Raw genomic sequence first — 18,798 nt, 5'->3', positions numbered from 1 at the left:
ACAATAAGCGAAAATACGCAATATGCGTTGTAAAGACGAGAATCTGCTTAAGATGTTGTCAATCAACGATATATTAGAGTCTGTGAACAAACTATAGATTTTTTGCTCGTTCGAAGCGGCTTGATCAGAAAGGATCTCAGATTGCGGCCAAGATTCTTGAGGATTAGACAGCCAAGTAGGCCCCGCCCACCATAGCGTATTCTGGATTAAATCAGCAGGTAACAAACCGCGGGAGCCGCAATCCGCTGGATTATCCGAACCAGACACGTGGTGCCAATTTTCAGGGGGGACGTTCTCTTGTATGTGCGCAACCCTATTAGCCACAAAAGTTTTCCACTTTGATGGACACGAACGAATCCAAGTCAGCGCGACAGTAGAATCTGACCAAGCGTGGATATCATCAAAAGTGTGAAAATCTTTTAGAGCTTCTGCAAACGAGACAATCAAATCTGACAACAAGACAGCAGATAACAGCTCACATCTCGGGATAGAACATTTACGAAGTGGGGCCACTTTCGTTTTAGCGCAACAAAGACGCACGACAACGGATCCGTCATTTTGAACGACACGACAATAAATGACAGCACAGTAACCCTTCTCCGAGGCGTCACAGTACCCGTGGAGCTGTAACGATACGAAAGATACAACCATTCTACGGGGAATGGACAACGAGCTCATTTCCGCCAATTGCGATTTGAATTTACGCCATTCTTGAGCGATAGCGATAGGAACCTCGCTGTCCCAATCGACACCAGAAACCCATAGAAGTTGTATTAAATATTTTGCGAAAAATACGACAGGCGACAATAGACCCAGAGGATCAAAAATACGAGCGATGTCCGAGAGGATCGATCGCTTCGTACAACGACAATCATTCAAGGAGGTCTTGAATGTGAAAGTATCTTCCTTGGGAAGCCACGACAAACCGAGAATTTTTAACGATAAATCATGGACGTTTTCGAAATTGTGAAGTTGATCTGAGTACAGCTCTGAACCAGGCAAACTTCCTAGAAATTCAGGGCTGTTAGAGGTCCATTTGCGCAGATGAAGCTGAGCAGACGATAATATTTCCACCAACTGTTGTCGTAACACTAACGCATCCTCGACAGAGTCTGCACCTGACACAACGTCGTCGACATACGCATCCCTAGCCAACACTGCAGCACCTTGAGGAGCACGAGACGAAAACTCCTTTGCTAACTTCGATATGCACCAGAGCGCCTGATATGGAGCACAGGACACACCATAGGTCACTGTGAGCAAACGATAATCTTTCACGGGATCATCAGGTGACGGGCGCCACAAAATGCGCTGATAGTCGCAGTCCTGTAAATCGACAAGGAACTGCCGGTACATTTGTTTGATGTCACCGGTGAACACTACTGCATGCCATCGAAAACGAGCCAGCAAGTCAAATATGTTATTTTGCAATTTAGGGCCGGCAAGCAGTGTATCGTTCAAGGACTTCCCTGAAGAATCCTGGGCGCTAGCGTCAAAAACACAGCGAAGAGGAGTAGTGGAGGAGTCAGGGCGCAAAATTCCGTGGTGGGGGATGTAATAAAACTGACCTTCAGACGACAAGGGAGGATCAACTTCCACCATGTGACCACAACTAAGGTAGTCATCCATGAAATTGACATAAGCTGTCCGAAACTGAGGATTCAATTTGAATTTCCTCTCTAAATTTAAGAGACGCTTGAGAGCTATCTCACGAGAATTTGAAAACCTGGGTTTATCCTGAGGGTCGACATAAGTTAATGGTACGACCATCCTACCCTCAGGAGTGCGACAATATGAAGTTTCCATTTGGTTTTCACACGACATTTCTGATTTCGACAAAACGATATTTTTGGGAGGATCTACACTTTCCAGTTCCCAGAAGCGCTTGATATTATTGTCTAATGATAGACTCGACACGAGATAGCACCTCTGAGTATCACCTTCTGAACCTTTATGACAACGAGAACGAGAAGTGTTAACGTTTATAGGGCACTCACCCATTACCAACCAGCCGAAAACAGTGCGGACAGCTATGGGCTCATCTGCGTTGCCCTTGACAACGCCAGATTGTAGTGCAGCAGCGAAAAGGTTGACGTTAACCAACATGTCTATTGGTCCAGATTTGTGGAAAGACGGATCAGCAAGATCTAAATCCTTCAGATGCCTCCAAGAAGACACATTCAGTGGTTCTGGTGGCATATCATGGCAGATCTTGGGAAGCACGAACGCTTCAAACGACAATTTGCATGAGGAGTCCCCATTCGAAGGAACTATCTCACAATCGACAATTCCAAAAGTGTCAGTCGATGACAGACCAACACCGTTCACCGTTGGTGAATTATTTCTAATTGGTATTCCAAGTTTTTGAGCGCACTTCAATGTTACAAAGTTACAAGCCGAGGCATTGTCCATCAGCATTCGAATTGGTACAAAATTATTAAATTTATTTTTTATCATCACAATAGCTGTCGAGAACAAACTTGGTGCATTTGCATTATGCACAGCCAATGCCACTTGGGTCGGCGGAGCTGTTGGTTCCAACTCCTTATCCTTTTCGAAATGCAATAATGTGTGGTGTCTGCGCTTGCAGATGCCACAAGTCACCGATGATTTACAATTTTTAACCGAGTGTGATGGCCTACAACAAAGTATGCAAAGTCTCCTCTCCTTAACCTGAGCAAACCTTTCCAATGGCTGCAGTTCCAAAAATTTTGTACAGTTATCCAATTTGTGTCCCGGTGCGGAACACATAGCACAGTTGCTCACTGGCGGCACAAGGAGAGCAGGCTTAGCCTTATTCGACACTGGCTTACTATACATTGGTTTACTAGATAATGTTAACGACTTACCAACGCTGTTCTCTAATGCCTGGCTCCGCTTTTCAATAAACGAAATTAATTCCTCATAACTAGGAATTTCTGTGTTTGATTCAAGTTGCAACTCAAAAGCTTCCTTACTACTAACATCTAATTTTGACCAAAGTGCATGAAATAACATAAAGTTCCTGTCAGGCAATTGATACTTTGATAAAATTTCTAAGTTTTCCTTAAAGGTTCGACAAACTCTAACTAATTCCGATGCAGTCTTGGACTTCGCCGCCTCACAGTTTAATATTTTTTCATAAAATATACTGGCAATCACCCTTTTTTTCCCAAAATGTAATTTTAGTGTGTTATAGGCCATTAAATAATTTTCATCACATAATGGGTAATTTTTAATTAAGTCGAAAGCATGGCCGGTAACACTCGACAACAAATAGTGCAGTTTTTCTACTGCCGGGATATTTTTACTGTGAATCAGCGAGTCAAAGATCTGGATGAACGACACCCAATTCTCAATTTTCGAATCGAAAGGAACTATATTAATTTTAGGTAATTTAACACTCGAACTTGAACCGCAACTGTCACTTTTATTTAACACTTCAGGTTTTATTTCTGCTAAACGTATTTTTATGGATTTTACCATTTGTTCGAACTGTGATGATATTTCTAATTCACTTGACCTATCACCAGCTGGAATCGCCGAAAGCAATTCAATTTGAAAGGCATGAAATTCACTTTCAAGTTTAATTACATCTTGTGAACAATAACCTTGCAGATCGGAACTCTTTATATACTCCATCCGCACGAACGCATAATCCCGACCTACACGGCTCTTGTCGAAACTTTCGGACGAATCCCCACCAAGTGTCATGTTTATTTTGTAAAAATATGTATATTGAATCACTAAAACAACAACAAAACTATTTGATTCGATAATAATGATAGGTTATGATTTTCAATTGACAACTTGTCAAAAATGACAGCTAAAAGTTGCGTTCAGAAACGTAATTAATTCGACACACAATTTTAGTCTATGAACTAAACGCTCGATAGTTTAACTAACGGAAAAACGCCCAAGCCAAGTGTTTCAATCTTACCCTCCAATGTTTTTATGATTTTACAATGAACAATTTATTGACGAAAATTGATATTTAAAGCGAAAATAACCACGGTCACCTTACAAGTTATCCGGATCGTGGGACCAAAAAATGTTAAGGGGATTATTTTACTTCGATATTTAAAAATTATGTGGACTGTATTCAAGCGAATTACGAGACGCGATACGAAACGATATACCGTGGAACTTAGGACAGGCTAGGTCAATTGGTAAAAGCACTCACCTTGCTGAGCTGTAGATGACGGTGCAGCTCTCGGTGGAGGCTGGCGCAGGCTTCTCAGACCTTCGGCTCGTCTAGACTTACCTCGAATCCGAGTTACCTGGACCAGCGTGGACACCGAAAAGGAGCAGGAGCAGTGCTTCTTCAACTGATTAGCCTTCCACAATGAGTACACACAGTTTACAGACGAAATTGAATCTTTTAGATGAACCGAGACGATAATATTCGAAAATAATAACTAGCGCAGCGAGATGCGCCCGACATGTTACATTTGCGATACGAGAAGGGGGGGAAGTATATTTTTTTAAAGTTTGAACGATAATGTTGCCAGGCGAAATTATTTTAAGACTACAATCCTTAACACACTTATTTCCAGGCATCCCGTTCGAAACGGCCCCGAACAAGTTCGAAGCGCTCGCCTCCCACGACGCCATGGTGGAGGTGCACGGCGCGCTCAACACCATCGCCTGCTCGCTCATGAAGATCGGCAACGACATACGGCTGCTCGCTTCTGGGCCTAGGTGTGGGCTAGGAGAACTTATGCTGCCGGAGAATGAACCTGGATCTTCGATTATGCCCGGTATGTATAACAAAAACACTCTAAACTAATCAACAGTCCTTGCGTCTACATAATAAGGCTAGGGAATTTTCATAGCACAGACCACTTATACAAAATTTCTAGCTGACACGTTATTTGCTCGCTCATGAAGATCGGCAACGACATACGGCTGCTCGCTTCTGGGCCCTGGTGTGGGTTAGGAGAACTTATGCTGCCGGAGAATGAACCTGGCTCTTCGATTATGCCGGGTGTGTATGTGTATGCAAACTAATTTAGTTTTGGTTTGATAGAATTGTCTCGATGAGTATTAGTTGTCTGTTGAAAGAAAAGTCAGCTACAAAAGCTTTTGTATCGAAAATATAATATTTGATAAAACACTTTTTTTTTGTCACTATATAACATCATAAGATTTACGTCTAGTACACTATACTACCATCAAACGTTCTTATATAGAACTGCGTCGCGAGGCTTTTTAAATGTAATGTTTAATTTTATTTGCTTGCCCAACAGTTTTTTTAAATGTGATTTTATGAAACTGAAAAGTAAAAAATTACGGCTTTTGTTACCCGAGTGTTGAAAAAAATAATGAAGAGTATGAAATATCGTGCGATACGTTTACAGAAAATCTGAAATGTTTCATTTGCAAGAATACCTAATATATGGGTAAATATTGTTGATTCTTTTTTATTGTAAACTTCAAATTGTACTGTATACATCAAATGTTTTTAAATTTTAAAAGTATACCTAATATAAAATTGATTAGATTCAATGTAAATTACTGTAATTTTTGTGTAAAAGATCACTAGATTACAATTGTATCATAATTAGCCTCGTATTGTTTAAAATCAATCGGATTCAAGATCCAGGCATTTTTCTCCATTTTACTAAGTATTTTTAATAGTCGTATTCTATAAAGTACAATCATGCATTAAAACACTCGTCTGATCATATGAAACACACAATGTTCGTTTCATAAACCCACTTGTATTTTAATGCCTTTCATTATGTAGCAGTCACAGGCGTCTGCGCTAGCTGGCGCTAAAATCCGTCGCACGCGTCCGCGCCAGTTAATCTCTGTTTTCCTAGGATAACGGTGCCGTCATATAGCGGCCGTCTCCATACAAAATAATAAGGCTATATATGGATGTTGTAGTTTTTTGTATGGAGATGACCGCTATATGACGGCCACGCTATCCTAGGAAACCAGAGCTTTAGCATTGCTCATACTAGTTTTTGTAACCCCGCCAGCTAGCGGACGCCCACAGTTGTTTTTTTTTAATACAATGTTCTTACAATACTGTTAAAATTTCAGGCAAAGTGAACCCCACCCAGTGCGAAGCGCTAACCATGTTGGCGGCGCAGGTGATGGGCAACCACGTGGCCTGCACCGTGGGCGGAGCCACGGGACACTTCGAGCTCAACGTGTTCAAGCCCATGATCGTGGCTAATGTGCTGCGGTCCATCAGGCTCATCGGTATGTTGTACTTGCTCTACTGGCCCATGTGAACCCCACCCAGTGTGAAGCGCTAGCCATGTTGGCGGCGCAGGTGATGGGCAACCACGTGGCCTGCACTGTGGGCGGAGCCACGGGACACTTCGAGCGCAACGTGTTCAAGCCCATGATCGTGGCTAATGTGCTGCGGTCCATCAGGCTCATCGGTATGTTGTACTTACTCTACTGGCCCATGTGAACCCCACCCAGTGTGAAGCGCTAACCGTGTTGGCGGCGCAGGTGGGCAATCACGTGGCCTGCAGCGTGGGACAATGTGCTTCGGTCTTTGAAGCTTATTGGTTAGTGTTCGAGTACCTATGTTAAGTCAGTGTAAGAACCCTACACAGTGACGCCATAACTATGGCGGCGGCGCGGGTGATGGGCAACCACGTGACCCCGTGGAGACACGGTTAACGAACTGCGGTCTATTAGATGATGTTCTAAGAATATTATTATGTTATTTCCAGGTGACGGCTGCCAGGCCTTCAACAACGGCTGCGCCAAGGGCATCAAGGCCAACGAGGCCAAGATTAACCAGATCATGAACGAGTCCCTCATGCTGGTCACCGCGCTCAACCCCCACATCGGATACGATAAGGTGACCAGCTTTTAAAAAAATACTGTCAGTCTGGTTTCGAATCCACGACCTCCGAATTAAAAGGTCACACTCCTAGACTACTTTTTCACCACGACAAAATAAATTCCATTTTTTTAATGCTTTAATTGGAACTTAAACCCTGAATGGTTCAATTGTTACAGTCACCATCGCTCCATCGGATATATCGGAGTGGCCAATGTGCTCACAAATATCTGAACAAAGCCTCTATTTTCAAGATGTTAAAGCACATGTTCAGGTATTTACGAGCAACTCGGCAGCTCCGATATATTTGATGCCAACTGAACAATACTTCCTTAATATTAACATTAAGTATTGAAAACTAACTAAAACATTTCCATTTCCAGGCGGCCCAAATCGCCAAGACCGCGCACAAGGAAGGAGGCACCCTCAAGGGAACGGCCATCAAACTCGGCATCCTTACTGAGGAACAGTTCGACCAGTGGGTCAGACCCGAAGACATGCTGGGACCCAAGTAAACAACTAATCAAGAAATATGATCTACGGAGGGTGCTGAAATACTGGAGAAAAACGAGGGTGGTATTCCACCTGTGCAATTTCTTTGTCCAATGTCATTTCGTATCACTCTCTCATTAAGCTAAATGTGAGACGCAATACACATTGGACAAAGATATTGGATAGGCGGTATACTATCCTGAGCTATAAGGGCATTCCACAAATAAGGTCTGCTTTATCTGTGGCGTGATACGATTACCTTAATAACGTGCAAAAATCTGTTTTACCTATAATTCATTGAATTTAAATCTAAGTTATCATGTCAAAGGTCGGTTTCTTAGCTTCATCTGAAGTGTTAAAAAAATAGCATCTTCATACTTCACAAATAAATAAATAAAAGTACTGTAAAGTGGAAAAGTGCTGCAAAATGTATTTGGTGTGTTTACAGCACTCGTTGTACGGCGACTTAATATTGTAACTTGAGTTTCCTTGAGTACGAATCTAGTTAAGATATTGTAACTGTGTAATTGTGTAATTATACAAATGTGTAATTGTATAATTACACACTTGACTACCGTAAATGTAAATCCGTATAACGAAAGGAATAATTATAATTACTTTTCTTTCGAGAGTGATAACGGGCCCTATAGTTCGTTTTTTTTAGCATTAGAAAGAACTCCACAGAAGTAAGCGTACAGTTTTTATCAGGCTCTTTAATTGTTAATAATGATTGAATTATCTAATGTAGCACGGTCAATACATATAATTTACTTCGAATTATTACCGCTAAAATTGCCGGATTTGGAACCACACGCTTACTTCTGCGAAGTTCTTTCTAATGCTAAAAAAAACGAACTATAAATGACATCAAGGATACCGTCTTTCTGTAACATGATTTGACGGTTAAGTGAGCTCAAAACGTTAAAAGCTAATATTTCTCCCTTTCAAGATAACTGCCAATTTAGTCATTTAAAAAACGGGGAGAAGTACCGTAAATAAAATTAAGTGAATATTATGTTTTGAAAATCTCGAGGATTTCAATATTCCAGTATTTTCTTTTTATAAACATCCTATCATAAAATCTAAATTAAGTAATTTATAAAATCATGAATTGGATGTATAGAATTTAGAACTTTTGTATTGCTAATTGTAGCAAAAGTAAATAAATGTGTTTGCATTTAGTCATTTCTGTGTCCTACTTCAATTTATTGTTTCTATTTGAATAAAGATTCCGAACGTATACCTACCACGACAATTGTATTTGTACTTATTATCATGTTTTACTGTACATATGTATAATATATCTTTCGGTTATTTCCAACGTATTGTATTGTAAATTTTGTACATCCTCATTTTGTTTTTTCTTTAAGAGTTTTATTTACTATACGCCAATAAAGATAATAATTATTTATAAGCAATATATTTGTGTAAGTTACTGAGTGCATTTGATTTATACGGGGTCAATAAAAGGGTCAGGGAAAGGTAGTTTTTCACCTACTTTGTCGGTAACGTATACAGGCCGACTGACAAGAGAGAATGGAATGAATGAAAATATCTATATTTTGCTCTGACTACCGATAATATCGATACCTATACTCTGTATCTTTAGGTATTTAAATAAAAGTAAACAAAATCTACCCTCAAATGGCGCCCAGTTGAGGGTAGATGAAAAAATTACACGATCAAATAATGTAGGTGTCATGTCGTTCAGTGACATATCCAGGCGGTTTTTTATTTGGTCGGTTAACCAATAAATGTTATTTATAACTACCCGAAGATGTACAAATTGTTTGTTTACTTTTATTTAAATGCCTCAAGATACTGACTATACATGTGGCACTCATACAATAAAATAAATGTATTCATTCCATTCGTGCCAGCTTTCATGAATCAACCTTTAGCAGCATCGTTCCTTTCCACTGTTTCTTGCCTATTTAGACATTGGCCACTGGCTAAAAATGTCACGTTTGGGTCTAATTGACATTACTGTTTACATACATGCAGCTGCTGCTGCTGCTTTAGAATCTTGAGCGTAGTAAGGGATTCAAAAGCGCACGAGATGTAAATAACTTTGATCTCGTGCAGTACACAAAATTTTTCACCCTAAGTAGTGAGGACATACCTAGAGGGACAGAGATAATAGAACCCAAGTAGGTATATCGAACTTGTATTAGACCCCGCATGTTAAAAATGACATTTGACTATAAAGGTCACTTGAATGACATTTTGTCTCACTCAGTGAGCAAAATGCGATTTTGCTCACTGAGTGAGACAAAATGACTCAGTGAGCAAAATCGCATTTTGCTCACTGTTTTTAAGAAGCAAAGTACCCTTGTTCGAGCTGCCGAGGTGAAAAAATAATAACTCGCCTTGGTTGGTAATCATAGTGTTTAAAAGGTGGGATGAGTATATTGAGTATGTACCTACACATAACTTTTTGCATGAAATCATCTATTCATTTCATGAATCATTAATTGCACTAAGTGAAAAATTAAGAATTAAATAAATATATGACAGATCGACCTAAACTTACAGCAACCGCAATGTACTTATATTTCGGAAATTTATCTCAATTTCGTACGAGAAACGGAGTCTTCAATTTTCAAAATGGACCCTTTTCTTTTTATACTATAATTTTCCACTCAATCACGAGAAATTTACCTACATTTTTGAAACCCCACAACTTCGATATGTATGTACCCTTGCTTCACAGGTTAATTCTAAAATATTATCAGGTAAGGTGAACCCGACGCAGTGCGAAGCGCTCACCATGTTGGCGGCGCAAGTGATGGGCAACCAGGTGGCCTGCACCATGGGCGGCGCCACGGGACACTTCGAACTCAACGTGTTCAAGACCATGATGGTGGCTAATGTGCTGCGGTCTATTAGGCTAATTGGTTAGTGTTTAAGTATGTCGAGTCGGTGGAAGGACCCGACGTAGTGCGAAGCCTTAACTATGGCAACCACGTGGCCTGCACCATGGGCGGAGCCACACGGGACACTTCTAACTTAACGTATTCAAGACCATGACGGTGGCTAATGTGCTGCGGTCTATTCTTAGGCTAATTGGTTAGTGTTTAAGTATGTCAAGTCGGTGGGAGGACCCGACGTAGTTGGAAGCCTTAACTGTGGCAACCACGTGGCCTGCACCATGGGCGAAGCCACACGGGACACTTCGAACTCAACATGTTGGTGGCTAATGTGCTGCGGTCTAATAGGCTCATTGGTTAGCGTTCGAGTTAGTCATTAGGGCTAATCCGCACTCTCAGCGTCTCCCGAGCGTCGGCGTCTATTATAGTCAAAGCAACGTTGGCGCGACTGCGCGGCGATGCCTTCCATAGCGCTGACTAGACACCGACGCTCTCAAGACGCTAGTGTGGGGGTAGACAGAGACAGCTGTCCCGATAATGAGGGTTTTTCACTAGATGACAGCACCGTCATGGCGAGAGGTCTAGCAGTCATAATCCACCAATCATGTTTAACCATTTTGACCGCAGCTGTCAAAAAGACCTCTCTTCACAGTGCTGCCATCTAGTGAAAATCTCGATCGCGGAAAACCCCATTACCAAACGACTTCATAGGTGACGGTTGCCAAGCATTCAACAAGAACTGCGCGGCCGGCATCAAGGCGAACGAGGAGAAGATCGCCAAGATCATGCGAGAGTCGCTCATGCTGGTCACCGCGCTCAACCCCCACATCGGATACGATAAGGTGGGTTCTCATATCATTGCCGAATGCTTCGCATCGCATATAAGCATTACAAACGTTAATGTCTGATAAAGTCATAAATATTAACAAAGTGCGGCCCGCGTCAACTTCGTTAACTACGATGTGGCCCTTTTGTTAGGAAGCTAAATTGGTTATTTAAAACTTACGATATGGAATGTCCAATTTAGCTAGAGCTCTGAATAGCTATACCTGTCAGTATCAGTGTTGGACACCTTATGTCCAAGATCGTACCTACCTACACCGGCTACACCAAAAATGAGTAGAAAAAGAGTAAAAAGTGGCAACACTGTAACGCTACGTCTTACGTAGGCGAACAACGCGCGAACGCGGCGCGGCGCGGCGCGGCGAAATCAATCCTTTGATGCCCATAGAAGTGTCCTACGTAAGCGATCTCGTTGCGAACGCGGTGCGGCGCGATTTGCACGCGAATGTCAGGCCGCTTTCGCCGCGCCGCGCCGCGCCGCGTTCGCGCGTTGTTCGCCTACGTAAGACGCCCATATAACCATTCCAGTCGCAGAATCATCAAAGTGGTAACTAAATGTCAGATGTGTCGTAACAGAGTCCACACAATGTGTCTAGAATTGTTTCGAAACAAAGTGTCGTCGCCGTGTGTACACTTTTCCGTAACAAGGTGTCGACACATTTGTGTGCACTTTGCGTGCGGTTTGCGACTAAATTTGACAGCAAATTTGTGACAGCAAATGTCAATATAAAATACCTCTTGAAAACCAAGGTTTGTCAAACTACTATTAGTGTCTCGTGTGCTCGTAAGTAATTCTAGTAAGTCATCATGGGCGATGCAAATGATAATAATCGACCAAAACCATATAAACACCCAACACCCGTCAACCTTTTACAGAAAAGTTTTTAAAGAAATGCAATAAGCTACTTAGGTCAGCCAACGAATGCTCAAAAAAGTTGTAGAGGGAAATGCTCGGAACACAATTTTTGACTCTGTAACTTGGTTTGGACAAGTTAGGAGGTGAACATATCAAAAGTCCCCGGCCGTAGCCCTTGAGCGGGGGGAAGAGAGGGGGCTTTGAATGTCCCATTTTCCGGTTTTTCGATTATATCTCGGAAACTATGCATCTTAGCGACATGGCCACTTATACAAAATGAAAGTTAATTTGATTTGTTACAAGTTTATTCAGTCAATTTTTCGATATGTTGAATAGTTTTTGAGATATCCGCTATTGAAAGTTTATTTAGGGCTCTCAATTTTATCTTGATATATCTACATCAGTGAAGGTGCTAGGCCGTGTATGGTATCGTTTTCGTATAAATCTGGGTTGCTGAATCCATTTAAGGTATCACATTGAAACCATTCCACAAAATTAAAAAAATCTTTTTAGGGTTCCGTACCTCAAAAGCAAAAAACGGAATCCTTATAGGATCACTCGTGCGTTTGTATGTCTGTCTGTCTGAATACACAAAATAGTTCTTTACCTATAGATGACAGGAAAACCTATTAGAAATGTGCAGTCAAGCGCGAGTCGGACTTAATGTACGGAACCCCTAATACGCGAGTCCGACTCGCACTTGGTCGGTTTTTTTTAAACTCCTCTTGACGCTTAACCGCTGAACCGATTTCGTTGAAATTTGGTATAGAAATAGTTTGCGTCCCGGAACAGGACATAGGATGGATCTTATAACCAAAATCATCTTTTGAAGGTGTGAAAAGTGGCGTGGAAATTTGTACGGGAAATCAATAACCGCTGAACCGATTTATATTAAATTTGGGATGGTCTATCTTTGATTTAGTTAAAAATTATAAAAAAAACATGACTTCAAACCTAAACTTAAACAGTATTAACTTCAAGAAGTCAATTCTGAATTCCTCCCTACACCTCATTTCGCACCTTTGAAGGATGATTTTTGAGATAACTTATTATGTCCTGTCTCGGGACTCAAATTTATACGAATTAATATGAAATACTGCGAATTTATACGAAAACGATACCAAACATGGCCTCGTAGCTTTACTGTTGTAGAAGTCAAAATAAAATTGAGAGCCCTAAATTCTTATTACTTGACCAAACTTGTGTAGAAGGAAAAGGAAAAATAAAAGTCTTCGGCAGGAATATAAGACACAAATATATATATATTTTTTTGCGTTACTATTTCAATCATCAAATATAAACATACCTTGATTATATTATTCTAGTGAGATCCTCACAGATAAACAAAAACATTTACTTAAAAAATTACAAGGTCGAAATGTCACGGAACTTGTGAGAGTAATACGTGAAAAATAAAAACTTTTATGACAAAAAAATCTGGACACAATTTAAGAAGCATCCTATTGCGTCGAGGAATCATCTGTATTTTTTGCTTGTTTCATTACCTCCTCGCTTCTTTTTTTGTCCTTTGTATTCTGTAGCAATTTGTTAGATCTGAAAATAAAGATAACTTGCGTCGTCACGGATGTCGATTTATAGGTTTTAGGGAGTGCAGAATTCGAAAACGATGATCATTTTATAATCCAAGATGGCCGCTACGTATTTTGTCATAAAAGTCGTCATGAATATCGTTTTATAGGTTTTAGGAAGTGCCGATTTCGAAAATGATGACCAGTTTGGAATCCAAGATGTGTGCCGTGCACTTTGTCATAAAAGTCGTCATGGATATCGTTTTATAGGTTTTAGGGAGTGCAGAATTCGAAAATGATGACCATTTTGGATTCCAAGATGTCTGCCGTGCACTTTGTCATATAAGCCGTCATTGATGTTGATTTATAGGTGTTAGGAAGAGCAGATTTCGAAAATGATGACCATGACCAACAAAACGACATCCATGTCGACTTTTAACATAGTGCATGGCCGCCATCTTGGATTACAAAATAGTTATTATTTTCGAAATCTGCGCTCCCTAAAACCTATAAAACGACAGCCATGACGACTTTAATGACATACTGCATGGCCGCCATTTTAGATTCCAAAATGGTTATCATTTTCGAAATCAGGGCCCCCTAAAACCTATAAAAAGACACCCATGACAACTTTTATGACATAGTGCGTGGCCGCCATTTTGGATTCCAAAATGGCCATCATTTTCGAAATCTGCGTCCCCTAAAACCTATAAAACGACATCCATGACGACTTTTATGACATAGTGCATGGCCGCCATCTTGGAATCCAAAATGGTCATCGTTTTCGAAATCTGCGCCCCCTAAAACCTATAAAACGACACTCATGACGACTTTTATGACATAGTGCATGGCCGCCATTTTGGATTTCAAAATGGTCATCATTTTCTAAATCGGGGCTCCCTAAATCCTATAAAACGACATCCATGACGACTTTTATGACATAGTGCATGGCCGCCATTTTGGAATCGAAAATGGTTATCGTTTTCGAAATCTGCGCCCCCCAAAACCTATAAAACGACACCCATGACGACTTTCATGACATAGTGCATGGCCGCCATTCTGGATTCCAAAATGGTCATCATTTTCGAAAGCGGGGCCCCCTAAAACCTATAAAACGACATCCATGACGACATTGACGACTTTTATAACATAGTGCATGGCCGCCATTTTGGAATCCAAAATGGTCATCGTTTTCGAAATCTGCGCCCCCTAAAACCTATAAAACGACACCCATGACGACTTTTATGACATAGTGCATGGCCACCATTTTGGAATCCAAAATGGTCATCATTTTCTAAATCTGCGCCCCCCAAAACCTATAAAACGACATCCATGACGACTTTTATGACATAGTGCATGGCCGCCATTTTGGATTTCAAAATGGTCATCATTTTCTAAATCGGGGCCCCCTAAAACCCATAAAACGACATCCATGACGACTTTTATGACATAGTGCATGGCCGCCATTTTGGAATCGAAAATGGTTATCGTTTTCGAAATCAGCGCCCCCCAAAACCTATAAAACGACACCCATGACGACTTTTATGACATAGTGCGTGGCCGCCATTCTGGATTCCAAAATGGTCATCATTTTCGAAAGCGGGGCCCCCTAAAACCTATAAAACGACATCCATGACGACTTTTATGACATAGTGCATGGCCGCCATTTTGGAATCCAAAATGGTCATCATTTTCTAAATCTGCGCCCCCCAAAACCTATAAAACGACACCCATGACGACTTTTATTACATGTGCATGGCCGCCATTTTGGATTTCAAAATGGTCATCATTTTCTAAATCGGGGCCCCCTAAAACCTATAAAACGACACCCATGACGACTTTTATGACATAGTGCATGGCCGCCATTTTGGATTCCAAAATGATCATCATTTTCAAAATTGGGGCCCCCTAAAACGTATAAAACGACATCCATGACGACTTTTATGACACAGTGCATGGCCGCCATTTTGGATTCCAAAATGGTCATCATTTTCGAAATCGGCACTCCCTAAAACCTATAAATCGACACCCATCTCGACTTTTATGACAAAGTGTTTGGCTACCATCTGTTGCCTATTTTATAAAGCTACAAGTTACAATTTACAAGCGGAAGTCTCTTTCTAACCCTATGTGTTAGAACGAGACTTCCGCTTGTAAATTGTAACTTGTAGCTTTATAAAATAGGCCACTGCATGCAAGACATTTCTATTATTTTTACGTACAAAAATGGCCCCCTGTCAACTTCCAACCGAGATTTAATCGATAATTTATTCGATTAATGTTCAGACTAATTCAATTTCAATATACAGGGCGTCCCACGGCGATGCCACATGGAGGGAAAGTACCTTAAATATCATAGATAGCATATTTTGCTGAAAGAAGACTTCATTTTATTTTTAAAACTTAGTAAAGTTGCATTCATACTTTTTTAATTTATTTTGAAAAAAAATGTATGGAAAAAAAATTTCGCGTCATTGGAGGAAAAGTACCTTAATTATTGTAAATGAACATCTTACTGAAAGAAGACATTATTTCGATTTAAAAAAACAAGTTGAATTGCATTTTAAATAATTTCATGGTTAAACCGGGAATCGAACCCGCTACACGAGAAAAAAAAAATACCTTGTACCAAAAAAATAATTCTCACATTGAAGCCTTTCGATCGGTATGACAAAGCTACAAGGTATTTTTTTTTCTCGTGTAGCGGGTTCGATTCCCGGTTTAACCATGAAATTATTTAAAATGCAATTCAACTTGCTTTTTTAAATCGAAATAATGTCTTCTTTCAGTAAGATGTTCATTTACAATAATTAAGGTACTTTTCCTCCAATGACGCGATAATTTTTTTCCATACATTTTTTTTCAAAAAAAATTAAAAAAGTATGAATGCAATTTAACTAAGTTTTAAAAATAAAATGAAGTCTTCTTTCAGCAAAATATGCTATCTATGATATTTAAGGTACTTTCCCTCCATGTGGCATCGCCGTGGGACGCCCTGTATGTTAGGTCGACTAAACTAATCGTGATTAAAATTTGAGGATTAACTTTTTTTATTCCATTAATTAGTCGAATAAACAGTTAATCTATTAAGTCCCATCTCTGACCACGTCATTTTTACACTTTGAGAATATCTGAAAACAAATTAACACAAGGAGCCATTTTGCAAATCCAGTAACTTTGTTATTACTTTTGACAGCGCGTGTCATGTGTCTACACAGAGTCGACACAAAGTCGAAACATTTGCGACTACTTTGTGACTGCAATATTTCTCAGCCTTAAACCATATTTATACATCATAATTAACAAGTTTCGTGGTATGTAAAGCGTTATTTCTGTTATTTAAGTATAGTATACGCATCGAAGTACTAAAAATGCATCAAATAATATATTTATGAACACAAGCACTGAGAAGTAAACAATTTCATTTCCGGCTAAACTAAAACAATGTGGTGGCGCGTTGATTATATTACACTTAGTTTATCAAATCACTCGAGCAGTTTAATTCCCCATAATAATTTAAGTCCTATTTTAATATAAATGCAAACAATATATAATTACGTCTTGTAATCCGTTTTAGAGATGGCGTATTAATGTCACTTATTTTTATTTAACTATTTTTCCATCTGACAGTTTCCATTTGACAGGAACAAAATGAACGAATGAACGAATGATTTTGGCATAAAGTAGTCGCAAACCCGAAACAATGTGTGCACACGGCGACCACACTTTATGTCACTTTGTGTCATGTGTCGACCCTTCCCCATTTCTGGTAACTGTGTCGACACGGCGACGACTCTGCGACTGGAATTGTGACCGAAACAGACGGTGTCGACACAAGATGTGTCTACACCGCGTCGTAACGGCGACTGGAAATGGTTGTATGGGCGTAGCGTAAGTGTCGTCCCTTTCAAACCAATAATAAAAGAAAACGGGATGACACTATATACAGTGTTGCCACTTTTTAATTTCTACTCTTTTGCCAAGCTGTAATCTAATCTTATTTTTATACATTCAGGCGGCCAAAATCGCCAAGACGGCTCACCAAGAAGGCGGCAACCTCAAGGATACGGCCATCAAACTGGGTATACTCACGGCGGAACAGTTCGACCAATGGGTAAAGCCGGAGAATATGCTTGGACCTAGTTAGCGGCCGTAAACTTACGGACAGAATCCCAAAATGAAATACGGATGCGCAGAATGAAAAAAACAGACAATATTGCATTTAAGGCTTGGCCACACACAGAGCGCGACGCAGCGCCGCGTCCGCGCCGCGTGATGCCGACGCGAAGCCTGGTCAAACAGGGCGCGCGCCGATCGCGCCGGCCTCACGCTCTCAACACGCCCTCAAGGCGCGCGTGAACGCGGCGCGGCCGCGCGGGAACGCGGCGCACCGCTCGCTGCTTAACGTCCGATCCTACTGACGTGACCTTGCGAGACGCGGCGGGCCGCCGCGTCCGCGCGGCGCAGCGCTGCGCACGCGCCGCGTGGACGCTAGGGGCCGCGCGGCGCGGGGCGCGACAGAAGCGGGGCGTGATACCGGCGGGACGCAGTCTGTTTGACGTCGGTAACCTGTTAGCATGTGCCGCGGTCGCGCGGCGTGGACGCGGCGCGGACGCGGCGCTGCGTCGCGCTCTGTGTGTGGCCAAGCCTTTAAGCATGCGTTAGGTGATGCTGATTTTTATCGATGTTGCTAACTATAGTCATTAGAATACACAACGTATCTTTTAACCCTTTCAATGCGAATTTTGAACACGTTTTGGTTAGAGTCTGCCCCTGCAAAGATTAAGTAGGTATCTAGTTTCCGTTTGATTGTTTGATTAAAACGTTTAAAAATTAAATACAAGAACTACACGTTTTCGTATTCATATTTTATCAGTGTCTCTACTTTCAACTATAGCTAAGTAACACGATGATAAAATTATTTGGTACCTACCAAGCCAACTAAGATAACCTGCATTGTTCCATACCTACTTGAGTTATTGATTTTTTAGGTAACATGTATACAGTGAATTGTTTTGTTAGGTTAGGATGATTTGAAATTGTTATTACTTGTTGTAAATATTATCCCATCAAAAACATAAATGTAAAAAAGGAGAGCCAAGTTCAATACAAAAATTATGCTTGGCTGTGGGGTTCGCCGCAAAAAGAATGGAGATTTAAATGAGTGCCAAGTTCTATGCAAAATCCAAATATGTATTTATAGGAACAAAATAACATTATAAACAAGTATTAAACTCTATTTCTTTGCTTTATTGGATACCTATAACAATTGCTGTTATTTAAAAAAAATGCGAGATCTTAAAGCAGGTTAGATTTGACTTGGCCAGTTTTCATTACATCAGTCATTTTATAAAGTTATTCAACATATATATTTTGTAATTCTGATAAAAACTGGCCAAGCCAAATCTAACCTACTTT

At 40.6% G+C, this 18,798-nt stretch overlaps 1 protein-coding gene across 3 annotated transcripts in view; it reads left to right on the top strand.

The window, feature by feature from the left end:
- Positions 1-17,584, top strand: part of LOC134671175 (fumarate hydratase, mitochondrial-like) — a 33,022-nt gene extending 15,438 nt beyond the window's left edge. The window contains exons 7-11 of one of the 3 annotated variants that reach the window (XM_063528952.1): positions 4,536-4,739; positions 6,031-6,192; positions 6,678-6,808; positions 7,174-7,301; positions 10,018-10,143. In XM_063528952.1, the coding sequence (XP_063385022.1) occupies positions 4,536-4,739; positions 6,031-6,192; positions 6,678-6,808; positions 7,174-7,301; positions 10,018-10,021 (629 nt within the window). In that variant the 3' untranslated portion in view covers positions 10,022-10,143. Of the gene's footprint in view, positions 1-4,535; positions 4,740-6,030; positions 6,193-6,677; positions 6,809-7,173; positions 7,421-10,017; positions 10,180-10,863; positions 10,995-17,395 lie in introns of those variants that run through there. The other 2 variants (XM_063528953.1, XM_063528954.1) reach the window with 2 other exon arrangements.
- The last annotated feature ends 1,214 nt before the right edge of the window (positions 17,585-18,798 follow it).

The sequence above is a fragment of the Cydia fagiglandana genome, chromosome 15, assembly GCF_963556715.1.
Source record: "Cydia fagiglandana chromosome 15, ilCydFagi1.1, whole genome shotgun sequence".
In the NCBI taxonomy this organism is placed as follows: domain Eukaryota; kingdom Metazoa; phylum Arthropoda; class Insecta; order Lepidoptera; family Tortricidae; genus Cydia; species Cydia fagiglandana.
This window is presented reverse-complemented; position numbering and strand designations above follow the sequence as displayed.